The sequence below is a fragment of the Podarcis raffonei genome, chromosome 1, assembly GCF_027172205.1.
Source record: "Podarcis raffonei isolate rPodRaf1 chromosome 1, rPodRaf1.pri, whole genome shotgun sequence".
In the NCBI taxonomy this organism is placed as follows: domain Eukaryota; kingdom Metazoa; phylum Chordata; class Lepidosauria; order Squamata; family Lacertidae; genus Podarcis; species Podarcis raffonei.
The window spans coordinates 61,502,472-61,515,994 of NC_070602.1; the positions used below are offsets into that span (position 1 = coordinate 61,502,472).

At 41.4% G+C, this 13,523-nt stretch overlaps 1 protein-coding gene across 4 annotated transcripts in view; it reads left to right on the forward strand.

Annotated features, from left to right (window-relative positions):
* Positions 1–3,230: 3,230 nt before the first annotated feature.
* The window catches only part of LUZP2 (leucine zipper protein 2), a 287,595-nt gene continuing 277,302 nt past the window's right edge, over positions 3,231–13,523 (forward strand). Inside the window, exon 1 of one of the 4 annotated variants that reach the window (XM_053389373.1) lies at positions 3,231–3,648. In XM_053389373.1, the coding sequence (XP_053245348.1) occupies positions 3,587–3,648 (62 nt within the window). In that variant the 5' untranslated portion in view covers positions 3,231–3,586. The remainder of the gene's footprint in view (positions 3,649–13,523) is intronic. The other 3 variants (XM_053389393.1, XM_053389383.1, XM_053389399.1) reach the window with 3 other exon arrangements.

Consider the following 13,523-nt stretch of genomic DNA (forward strand, 5'->3'; position numbering starts at 1 on the left):
CACAGCCTTCCACACATACAGTTTGTAGCACTCTAGCTGTTTGTCAGAGACATGGCCGGCAGAGCGGAATCTGCAGAGAGGGAGGAAAACAGAAACTTGGTTCTTTCACACAAGGAAAGTGAGATAAGCCCCTCTCGCTCTAGATTGCTGCCTGTGAGTTTTCGCAGCAGCACAGAGATGAAGGAGCAGGATGCAGGTGATAGGAGGGAGTTGGATTAAACTCCAGAGAAGAAGGAATGGGCTGCACCTGAGTCTCCAAGAAGTAGGAGGTGGAGCAAGTGATTAGAACAAAGGAAGACCCGCAGGAAGCAGGGGTGGATTTGGCATGTATCTGGCCTTGGGAGGGGCCAGAAGCCAGTCAAGTCAACTGACTCAGACAGTGAGGAATGAGTTGTGGGGAGCCTGAATTGCTGAAAGCCCATAATAGCTAAATAAACCTCCACTAGTAAAACTGCCAGTGTCCTTGTCTTTTGTGAGAGAAGTGCTAAACCTGACACTGTTGTTTGTTCCAAGGGTTTTTGATGTGAAATTGTAGTGGGCCATTCACACCACTGATGTTACTCAAACCACAAATCCCAAGCACCATCCATAATGTGAGACATTGCAGAAACCAACATTTCACACTGAACAACATTGTGGAACCATGCTGGAATGTTCACAAATGTCAGGTTTTTTGAGACAGAAGAAAAGGTCGTTTGATAGCTACAGTAACCTGAAAAAGCGATGAAATGATTGATGACATTAAGTTGGAAGTAGGCAGGAAAATCCTGTAGCTATAGCACAGGGCAGTCCAACTTTTCATACCAAGTGGGCTGCAAAAGTACTTCGACACAGTACCAATGGGTCACATCCTGCCTTCTTGCATGGGCGGGGAAACAAGGCCAAAATTTGACAGCCCTCCCAGCCCATCCACTGCTTTTACAAAGCCAGCTAAGTGAGGACTTTAGGAGCCTGTCGGAGCCCTCACACCTCCTTCCCAAAGTCCAGCATCCTTCCCCCTGTGGAAGGCAGCACAAGAGTTGTGGGTGGGTTCTGCATCAAATGTTGCTGAGGGCTGCAAAAGGAGGCCTCAGGGGCCATATGTGGCCCTCAGACTATGTATTGGACCACCCTGCTATAGCTTTACAAATGTTACATAGGGAGGGCCCTTCTGTACCAAACCAGTATTTCAATAATGTAGTATATTTCAAAACACCTCTCAGTGTATAATGCAGCAATGCATGGAGCCATGTTGTTTCAGTATAGTGGGCTATTTTAAATGTGTTTGGCTGGATCCAAACTGCTTCCCAAGAACAGAAGGGCTGTTTCCATCAGTGGAAGGCATCTGATTCAGTGGATGAGTCCTTCTGGTAGCAGGAGGGGAAGTCATTTCCCTTGATTTTATCTTGCTGAAATCTGTTTCAGAGCATTGGGGGACCTTTTGGAACAGTGAAGGATGTGGCTCAGGAGAGAGAGACAAAATTGGTGCCAGTTTCTCTTCCATTCCATCCCTGCCACCTTCTGCTGGCAGGAGCATCTGAGCAGAACTACGCTCCAGGGAAGAGGGATGTTGCCTCCAGTGTGAGCAAACTTTGGATCCAATCCACTGAGGTTGCCTGCACATTGCTTTTCAAATAGCAGAGGCATACAATTAGGATCCCGTGAGCACACACAGGGGACGGCACATCAAGGGCATGGGTCCCTTGAACCTGAATCTCTACCTTTATGCCAGGGCAAAGTCATTTAAATACAAAAAGGAAAATAGTTTATATTAGCACCATTCACTGTGAAGGGTATATATCCATTTCCACATCATAAATATGAAAACAGGGGGCTGATTCAGACCTTCCAAGTGTCCCTATTTTCCAGAGATGTCCCTGATTTAGAGAAGCCATCCCGGTTACTGATTTGATCCCGGAATGTCCCACTTTTCCTTAGGATGTCCCTATTTTCATTGGAGAAAAGTTGGAGGGTATGGAGTTATTCAACCTTCAAGTCTTCTGAAGGAAATCCTGTTTGGGGAATGGCTTTTTTAAACTGTTTTATTATGTTTTTAATATATGTTGGAAGCTGCCCAGTAATATGTGTGGAATATAAATAGTAAAATTATCATTGTGGAATGGGACTTCCCTATTTTCAATGGAAACATGTTGGAGGGTATGCTGATTCTGTTTGAATTTTTCTACAATGTTTATTTGCAACGACACCTTGCCATTTGACTATGCATGCCCCGTTCACTATTAATTACCATGTGTGCATTTTGCCATTTAAACTGAATTAGCTTCTAGTTAGCATGTTTATAGCTGATGGTTGCCAAATATTTCCTTTCCTAATCTGCCAGAGGGGGAAAAGAAAGAAGCATAGGTTGAATCTGGGAAGCTTTTGTCTGTAATGTATTGCCACTGTATGATGTATCAAACCATTTTAAATCTTTCTGATGCGTTCTGCATGAGCAATTATGTATTCAGGCAACCGAACTCTCCTTTCTTATGACCCATGTAACCGTCTTCACTTTCCAGAACAAGCTGTTCTCATTTCATGTAACTGCATTATGCTTTAAATTCTGCATTTCTGTCATACCTTAAAATCTGGGAATCTATTGCCTATCAAAGAGTGGAGTTTTATTTATGTGTCTTGGGAGTGAAGGGCATTCAGGACTTTTACACTTCTGTCAAAAACAGTTTGCCAGTAAAAGATGAGGACCATCATGTAAAGAATTTAACCTCTTTCAGAACATGCACACACAAATTAATACAGTGTGTGACATTTATGCCAACTGTTGGGCTTTTTTCTTAATTAAATGACATATAGAGAGAGAAAGCATAAGGCACACAAACACAGAAAGCAGAAATTTGAATTGTCCCTCAAATAGGTGCCTCAGGACTTTGTGGCATCTCAGGGTCTTTAGAGTGGCACTAACATTTCAGTATATCTTTTGGGGTGCATTTTTACTTCATTTGTTTCGGTGCCAACTCCCATGCCGCCAAGATTTGCGCTTCTAATTGGCGCGATAACTTCCATTTCTAACTGAGCAGAGTACAGCCTTCGTATGCACAGTGCATGAGGTTAATTTGAAACTTGTCTGTTAATTTAAAGAAACCTGACCTGCGTTCTACATTGCAAATCCTGTTGAGTGATGCAACTTTAATTCTAACAACAGACAGATTTTGCGTCTGTGTGCTTTTCCCTAGATATCATTTTTAAGGCAAAAGTGATGTGCACTCCTAGCCTGGGAGCTAAGTAGCATCCACGGTGCTCTCACTTCCCTCCCTAGTTGCCACTTAAACTGCTAGTAATAACAAATCCTTCAGGACATCAATAGAGTCGCTGTGTTGAATAATCGCAGGCTATCAGGCAGGAGGCTTGCAGCAGCAGCTCCATTGCCTGTGACATCACTCCTGAAGCTCAAACCCCACTCTAAGCAGCCTTCATTAGTCAGTGTGTTGGTCTGTCTGCTTTTTCCAGATCTACAGACCGTCACACGCGGGAGCAGGCTCTTTGCAGAGGAAGGACTTTGGGAATCAGAAGCTCTGGGAGAGACGGCGGAATAAAGAAGGGAGGGAGAGCGGCAGCGAGCCCCAGAGAACGCAACAGACACACTTACAATATGAAATTCATCCTGCCTCGTTACTTGCTGTCCCTTTTCCCTGTTCTGGTTCTCAGCACCAGGTGAGTGCACAGATCTCTGACTTTGGAATGTGTTTGAGAAACAGTTAAGGTGCATTTTTTTAAGCTTGATTTTCATTCCGGCTTCTCTCATGCTTGTAAGTTCAGGGAGCACCTTTTCTTGAACTGATTCCAGGGTAGGTTTTCGTTTCATGTTTCTCCTCTCTCTCTCTCTCTCTCTCTCTCTCTCTCTCTCTCTCTCTCTCTCTCTCTCTCACACACACACACACACACACACACACACACACACACACGTCTTTGATTCTGGGTCATTTCCTAGTTAGTCCAGTCCATCCATCTCCTTAGCTGGTAACAGGGAAACTGCGAGCTCTGCAATGACCCAAACGCTTTTGTGATGAAGCAAAACTGTTCCTGACGTCCAGTATAGCTGTAGCAATTTTGCATGTGTTCCAGTGGAAATAAAGCTAAAGAAATGGGAATGGAGAACGTGGATTTATGATGTTAGGAGATCTGAGCTGGAAAATAGAATGCCAAAGCCTGGAACAGTTTTATTGCAGTAGGAGTTTTACATTTGAAACATAACCGTGTTCAGCCTTTCTGTATGTATTTGTGAATGGCATGAGCCTGGAATGGTATCGGGATGGCAGGGGTAATATTTTAAAGTTCCAGAAATACAGAAATCTCCCAGTGTATTGGCTTCAAATCAACAAAAGGTTTTGAGTTTTCAATTTTGGGCATCACAGTTTGGGATCTATGGAGAACATTTATTCCTGAGTCAGGGGCAGCATGTCCTGCAGCCGGTACACATAGCATGTGCAGTAAATCAGATCTTAAGGGATGACACTCTGTCTCACAGCCACATTGCACACAGATTGAAAGTTAATACTGTGTGCAGAGTAGGATCTGTTTGAGTAAAGACCTCTTCCGACGTCTTGCTGTCAGTGCATGGCTTTCAATTTCCTGGTGCTTATAAACAAGAAAATGACAACCTCCTGCTATGTTGGCTATTAAGTACCTTGTAAACTTTTAAGTCCCAAGAGAAGGTAAAAAGCCGTGTGCCCACGCCTAGGCATGTCTCAGAGAATTGCCCATATCCCTTTATGATTAAGTTTTGCTTTCCTGCAAGGTTTCTCCAGCAGTGGATTTGAAGAAGCTTTCTATTCTGGGCTCTAAGTGTACTGTCACTGAAACAAGATTACTCACTAAACAGTTGGGTTTTCAGATGTAATCCACCTGAGCAAGAGTGCCTGCCAACTGCAGGTGTAACTGAGAAGGAAGGGTCAAAGAAGTAGAGAGAGAAGCAGCAGGACCACAAATAGTTTTGTGCTGAGATGTGCCAGGACTTCTTACTCAGCTGTCTACACTTTTAAAGAAGTTGTAATTTTAGGTTCTGCCCTGCTCAGCCAGTAATGAATCCATCAGATGCTCTTTGATGGACCATGCAATTCTCTTTGAAGCCTTGTGTTGCAATTTGCTAATTATCTGAGGCTCTGTTTTGACTTACTGAGTAGATCTTGGAAATATCCTGTTGTATAAAAGTCTCTGTCAATTCAGGCTGCTGATTTGGTGGCTAAACTGTATGTGCATTGCCAAATGACACAGGAGTTAAATTCAAATGGAGGCTTGAGATGGAAAAAGCAACTCACCAAGAGATAAAAGTTTGCATCTTAAATGGGCTTTTGATTGAAGTGCTTTTATAGCTGAGTTGATGGCTGCCAACTTATCTCCTGTTTACAAAGAAACGAAAAGGAAAGGCATATTTGCATTTCCATATGTTTTCAAAATTTGAATAGATTTCCTGAAAGAAAATGAGATCAGAGTATCAGCTGCTGTAACCTAGAATCTTGGCCAATAAACTTTGAAAGGGTGTCATTAAAAAGGTTGTCACGTAAACCTCTTTGCCTATGAAGTATATCAATGGTAAACAATTTTCTTCTTCTCTGGACTTACCTTGGAGTAAGCCCCACTGAATTCAGTGGGACTTGCTTCTGAGTAGACATGGTTAGGCTTGCAGCTTTAGATTACAAAACTAGAAAAATATACTTGAGTGTCCATTAGTGTAACTTTCAGACTTGAACTCAACTTGCACATAGTTCTGAAATGCATGTTAGCTTGATTCTTTTCTAGTGATATTGAAAAGATATACCAGTGTGTGCAAATCACCAACCAGTCACTGATTACATACCAGTGAGTACTGATTTACAAGTAACTTCCTTTTAGAACTGTTATTATTATACGACTAAACAACAACAACAAGTTATTGTGAAGCTTCCACTAGGGTTTTGAACCTGCACTGGAAGCCACAGAGATTTGCAGCTCCAAGAGAAAGTGATTTTTTAAAAATAACGTAGGTTTTATTTGGGCTCTTAATGAATGCTTAACAGAAAGAAACAAGAGTTGATTGATACTGCATTACTGCTAGAAGCATGTTAAGAGATGAGACTTTATTGGGAATGCCCATAATTACACAAGAGGAGTGAGAGGGAGGAGACAGTAGACAAATTGGCTCCGGGAACTAATTGGAAGTTGCCTTCTAAAGCATTAGTTTTAGGGTGCATATAATTTGAAACAAAGCTGCACCAGGGGGCATTTGTATGTTACATTTTACATTTTGATTTTGAATCCTAACTTTTGGAGAATATATTTTTGAAGTTACCCTCTTATTTTGTGTTAAATATTGGCATAATTCAATGACAATAATTCAGGAGGCTGTTGGAAGTGAGCATATGGGGTGGTATTTTGGTAATGTGGTAACTCTGAAGAACTATGGGTATGGCCCCATAGGGACTTCTCTGCAGCCACTTTGTCCTTGCAAAGATGTGAGTGCAATAGGGTGTACACAGCCTTCTGTTGGTTTTTCTCTTGCAGGATTTAGCCAGTGATATTTCTCCTGTAATTTATTCTAGAAGAATGTCGTTGAGTTTGTAGCATCTAAGATTGTTCCTTGCTAACATATGGTTAATGCTCAGGCAATTGCCCAAGCTGAGAAGGTTTGCAAGAACAGTTGCTGTAGTGAAGATGGGAATCTATTATCCTGCTGTGTGAAACTGCTTAGCTCAGGCATAGCTAAAGCCACGAGTGCTTTGAGATTTCTTTAGAAGTATTTTCCTGTCAACTTGTCATGGACACAGAACAATCTTCATTTCTTGTATTTACCAGCACTAGAATCAGTGGACAGTCCACTTGATTGGTGGGTGAGGGGAGCATGCAGACAGTTAAGATAAAGTTTACCATTCTTATTCCTTGGGGGGGGGTTATCCCCATTTATCTCTCTCTCTGTGTGTGTGTGTTTATGAAGAGGAGTATATTTTTAAATAAGTATGCATTCTGCATGCATTTTTTCAGGAATAACTTATTTCCTTTTCTAAATTGTATTTTTCCCATGAGCAAAGTAGAATAATCACAATCAAAGTTCTGGATTTCAGTACCTTGAAACTGCTGGTGGCCAAATCATGAGTCATGATTTGAGTCTTCTGATCTAGGTCTCCAACTGGGGCTTTATCAGTAAAATGGAAGCTAGGTCAAAATAATAAAAAAATAAGGTGTACTCTCAAGCTCTCTTGCCTAAAACAGTCTTTGCCAACCTGGTGCCTGCCAATTGTTTTGCACTAGAGACCCCATCAGCCCAGCCAGAACATACCTAAGAGTAAATGTTCGCAGAAAGAGACATTTCTGTAAGATGTGCTGTCAGAAATCTATCTGGTGGAAAGTCATTGGCGATTGTTCTTCCTTCCCAGCCTCTAGGCATACTGGGTCAAGAAAGCAGCACTGCGGCATCCCAATACATGCTCCTTTGTATCTTTTCACCTTTCACTGCCACCGCTTCAATAGTTGTAAATAGGGATACAGTTGTCTATGTATTGTGTGTTTCTTTGAGTTGCAACCTGACCGACACTGTTGAAATCATGGGAGTCGGTATCTTAAGGACTACCAGCTCCTATGCGAATATGCCCAAATGGTCATTATCTGAAGCCCTCCTCTGGATGCTCCTGTTTTCTGAGGTAAGGCTAGGTATGAGGCAGGTGGGAAAAGCACTTTTTCCGTGATGGCACCCCATTGTGGAATGCTCTCTCCAGGCATTTTTCGGGACTCTGGCACACGCCATATAATTTTTTACTTCCTACCAACTAAGTGAGCCTAAAGCGCATCCCAATTGTGAGCTAGCTTATCTGTGGCTCGTGCTAACTTTCCTCAGTTTTGCTCTGTTGTTCAATAAATGCAAATATATATATATAAAATGAGATCACATCTCCAGTGACCTCATTCCAAAAGCAACCAAACCCAGGAAACCTTTGAAAGCCCTGAAACTTTTCACCAGCTAGGAAAATTGGGGTACGCGTAGCAGTGCCCTCTTTTTAACACTTTACTTCAGCTCTAACATTTGCAGGCACATGAATTATTTGAGCTCATAGAACAGTAGGCTGTGATTTTGTAGTTAGCCAGTAGGAATCGCATCTTAATCACTCTAAGCAATTTATTTTCTAGCTGGCAGTCCAGTGGGTCAAATCATTCCAAGTAGTATAGTTTAACTGTCTTATGGATTGTAGCTTTTCTTAAAGAACTTTGCTGGTATGGCTGTGGACTTTTCCAATAGCCCTACAACCATGAAATATTTTTTAGTGAAGCTGTATTGACGTAGCTTTTGAAGTATCCTTCTCAGCAAATAATTCTTAGGATCACAAGTTAATATACTGGCTAAGTGGAGAGTACAGCATTAACAAAAGCAGTTTGCTGGGTGGTACAGAGCCACTACTCTAGCCTTCCTGCAGGAACCTTGTTGCTTACCAGGAGAGAGAGGGGTTAGACAGCAGGAGGTCTGTGTGGTGCAAACATGGCAGCAGACCCAACCCGGCACTTCTGCCATTGCTTGTGCATGGTGCTGAGCCACCTGCTGGGAAGTTTGTGTAGCAGGTCTGCCTTTACCCAATTAGCTACTTCTGAGCATTAAGCACCCTGAAAACTTCCAGACCTCCAATGCAGATTTCTGACCCTCTGCTCTAACAATACACTCTACACTATGTGCATTGTTGAAAAAGAATGTTTGCAAGTATTAAAAGTTTAACAAGGCCAGACAGATACTGCTTCTATTCCAGTATTCTGGTAGCTGCTTCTTCTTCTTGTTGTTGTTGTTTAGTCATTTAGTCATGTCCGACTCTTCATGACCCCACAGTTTGGTCAAACTCATGTTTGTATCTTAGAGAACACTGTCCAACCATCTCATCCTCTGTCGTCCCCTTCTCCTTGTTCCCTCAATCTTTCCCAACATCAGGGTCTTTTCCAGGGAGTTTTCTCTTCTCATGAGGTGGCCAAAGTATTGGAGCCTCAGCTTCACGATCTGTCCTTCCAGTGAGCACTCAGGGCTGATTTCCTTCAGAATGGAGAGGTTTGATCTTCTTGCAGTCCATGGGACTCTCAAGAGTCTCCTCCAGCACCATAATTCAAAAGCATCAATTCTTCGGTGATCAGCCTTCTTTATGGTCCAGCTCTCACTTCCATACATCCCATACTGGGAAAACCATGGCTTTAACTATACAGACCTTTGTTAGCAAGGTGATGTCTCTGCTTTTTAAGATGCTGTCTAGGTTTGTCATCGCCTTTCTCTTCACACTGGAGAGCCAGTGTGGTGTAGTGGTTAAGAGCGGTGGACTCGTAATCTGGGGAACCGGGTTCGCGTCTCCGCTCCTCCACATGCAGCTGCTAGGTGACCTTGGGCTAGTCACACTTCTCTCAGCCCCACTCACCTCACAGAGTGTTTGTTGTGGGGGAGGAAGGGAAAGGAGAATGTTAGCCGCTTTGAGACTCCTTAAAGGGAGTGAAAGGCGGGATATCAAATCCAAACTCTTCTTCTCCAAGAAATAGGTGTCTTTTAATTTTGTGACTACTGGTAGCTTATAACCAGAAATTAAAGTTGATATACATATGTCAGAAGTCTGTTCCCCCGAACTTTTCAGTTTATAGGCATTGGTATTCTTTTTCTAATTGCTTTTTTTTGGTATTTTTATTTCATTATACCAGAATTGTTACCACAATGTACTGTGAAAATACATTCAAAGGTTAATTTGCATTTTAGCTTTCTTTCTTTGCCTGAAGTGTATATTTTAAAAGATGTCAGAAAGTTACCACTACTGTGAAATTATTATAGATTTTAAAGAATGCTAGGACTGTGCTGAATATTTTCCATATTTGGGTCAAAGCTAGCAATTTTGAAAACTTTCCCCCTCAGAAGCTTAGACTGCCTAAATGCTTGTCGTTTTTTCAGGCCTGCACACTGTCATCCCACCCCCGTTGGCTGTTGTTTCTTCAGCAGAAGAATGGAGAAAAGAGAAAGACAATATGTATGGGAAGATTTATTAACAAATTACTTATCAGATTTTACGGCACATTTTGAACATCCGCGTTCTTCCTCGGGGGAAACTGTAATTCAGGTTCCAGCAAAAAAAAACAGCTAAATAGATCAAGATTTAGATGGTGAACCTTTGCTAGAGAAGCTAATCTTTCCTGGTGTTAAATGAGTAAATGAACAGTTTTGTCAGAATAGCTGGAAAATCATTAGAAAGGCAGGATCAGGCTGCTTGTTTTTTTGCACCATCATTTGCAAATATGGTTGGTAACCTTGTCAAACTCTGGCTACGGGTGTCACGCTATTCAAAAGCTTTTTCTACTGAAGGAGTGGAGTTGGTTCAAGTCAATGAGATAAGTCAACAACTGCATCTTTATGAAACTTCTTGAGGTTCTAAGATAATAATAATAAAAAACCTTACAGGCATATACATTGTTTTCCAATCAAAATTTGAAGAAAGAAATAACTTGCAACATGTGTATAGCAAACCTCAAAGTTTTGGCTCCTCCCTGAAGCTTCCCTCCTTCCATCTGACCAAGAGGGTGCCTCAACCCTTTGGATCAGATGGTTGCAACGGAGGCTGGGGGGAGGTGATGGCTGCAGACAGAGGAAGATTCACCAAAAATTGCTTTCCTCTTCATTTTGCTGACATACGCATTTTGATCTTGGAGCTTAACCAACTGGATTCCACCCAATGCGCTTTTCCATTGCTTTTATTAATAACAGAAACCTATTGGGGTCTTTCTTCCTATGCTAGCAACCTTTTCTATAGTGTTTGTGTCGTGTGTGTGTGTGTGTGTGTGTGTGTCTAAAATGGTGCGCAGTGTAAACTGAAACCTGATCTTGCAGTCATCAACAGGCATGTAATACAACCTGAAGAAAATGTTGTTTACTCCTAATAATGTGTGTAATGCCGACACTCACTAAATGGGTGTACAATAATAGGGTAAGATTTGGTTTATTTAAAAAAGAAAATATAACTGGGTCTCATATTAGTTTAATAGCAGGGGAAAGGATTATGGCAGCACCCCCCGCCCAAAGTTCAATAGAACCATTCCACAGCCGTTTTAAATTGCTATTATAAAGCACTTTGTAATTCAGTTCACAGGAACAAGTGCCACATTAGTGACTTGACAGAAATGAATATAGATTTCTCGAGTCATGAAGACACAATTTCTGGGTTTCATTTTAAATTTATTTATTTATTTAAAACATTCATACCCTTTTACTCTAATGCCCGAAATGCTTATGGCAAAATGTTTCACATTTTTTCCTAAGAACAGCAGAGAAAGCAGATATGGGTATTGGGTAAAGCCTCTGTTGTTTAAGCAAAAAATATGATCCTAAAATGAAACTTTGAACTTGCAACATAAAACTACAATATTGACTTTCCTAGCCCTGTGCCAAGGCAACCTCTTTACCTAGTGTTTACTTAGGCAATAGGCAGAAGTAATCAGCGCATTAATTATCTCTTCTTGCAGTGACTGGATCAAGTATAAAAAACGTCTGAAGAAAGGCAAGACTAGATATTGGCTCTTCCGAGTAGACACGCATAAGGTTGAACTTTAAATCTTCCCCATCCTATGGGATCACCTCATACTACAAGATGTGAATTGCTGTGTCTGGTTTGCTTCGCATCATTATAGAAAGGGACAGAGAAATAAAGGAAGGACCCCAAGATGGAGAGGATGGGAGAGTAGACACTAAAGGCACTAAAGCATCGCTTCCTTATGCCGCAAGGGTGCCATAATTTTGTTGGCACTAACATCTGGCAACAAAGCTATTTTGAAATTTGTGATTTAGCTTTGCCAAGTACAGTGGTACCTCGCAAGACGAATGCCTCGCAAGATGAAAAACGCGCAAGACGAAAGGGTTTTTTGGTTTTTGCGTTGCTTCGCACGACGATTTTCCCTATGGGCTTGCTTTGCAAGACGAAAACGTCTTGCGAGTTTGTTCCCTTTTTTCTTAAAGCCGCTTGAAGAGGCGCAGTTGCGACGGACCGTCCTTCGCAAGACGAAAAACATCGCAAGACGAAAAGACTCGTGGAACGAATTAATTTTGTCTTGCGAGGCACCACTGTATGTGCACATATATAGATATGTGAGCATCGCAATGATGCCATTCAACTTCTGATCTTTCTCTGCTTCTTCACATGAAAAAGATACTAGTTGATGGCACCATTTCTGAAGCATTCATCTTCAAAGTTATATAATCAGCTTTACTTTCCAGGTTTCCCCCCTGACATTTTTTTTCTTGTACGTATTTATAAACCATTTTCCAAAATAATGGACTGGAGGTTTTAGTAAATGTTCATTTTTTTACAGACAAATTTAATCAGTACCACTTCCTTTATTTTATAATAGCTTCCCCCAGCCTGATGCTCTCATTATGTTTTGTACGAAGTTGTTTTAAATAGTTCTGATATATTGTAATATTGTGTTTTCATATTAAACTTGAGTTTTCATTGTTGTTACCTCCCCTGGGACCTTAGAGTGAAGGGCAGGTAATAAAATATAGTGACAACAGCAGCAGCAACAACAGTGTACCTATCAACTCCAGCAAATGCAGCCTTGCTTGTTGTTACTGATAGGAGATACAGTACATAACCTCTGGTGGGCATCAGCTTGAGGAATGATGCTTTGAGTGCACATTTAGGAGAGCCTGTTTGGGATAGCAATTAAGAGTTCAAATTCCCATTCAGCAGTGACTCCCGTGGTGACCTTGGGGCAGTTGCCTTCTCTCAGCCTAACCTACCTCACACACTTGTTCCAAGCATAAAATGGGGAAAGCCACACATGCCACCCTGTACTCCTTGGGGGAAAGGCTGGATATAAAGGCAATGATAAATAAATAAAATCAAGAACAGTGACAAGACTCATCAGAGGGTGCTTTCAGAGGGTTGCTGTTCTCTTCCTGTAAGCTCCACAACTTTCTACAATTCAGCAAATTATCCTACTATCTTCTATCATGTCAAAAACTTTTTTAATAAGCAAAGTTTGCAATTGCTCATTAGATGAAAAAGCAGTATTGCGTTTTCTCTACCCCCCTCTCAAATTCCATTTTACCGAATCTGATGAGAACCAAATACCATTAAAAAGCAAATGTCTCCTGGTACAATCACATACGTATTTGTTGCAAAAAATTGTTGTGATGTGCCATTACATGCCAACATGTGTAACAGAAACAAATGCATGTATGCATCCAGCCCTCAATCATGTTCGCTTCAGAGCGCAGCTACTGTTGTTGTGCCATCTGTGTATTATAAACATTGCTATTCTTTAATTTTGCCTGTTTGAATTTGAAAGATCAAGCTTCCCTCTTGACACATAATTCATTTCTCATTTGCTTTTCTATTGTCTTGGAATATTTTCTGGTTTCTTGTAAAATGTACATCTGAAATGGTGTTGTTTTTTCCTCTGCTTTGTGGACCATAGACAACAGTGAAAGGAAGAGGAAGGGACTGGTCCTATATTTGAACCTTGTAACACCTCGGACTTTTCAGATAAATGTTCCTTTGTGAGCTACTGTAATGAACTACAGCCACACATGATCATTTTTCCAGTATAGCACTCCTAGT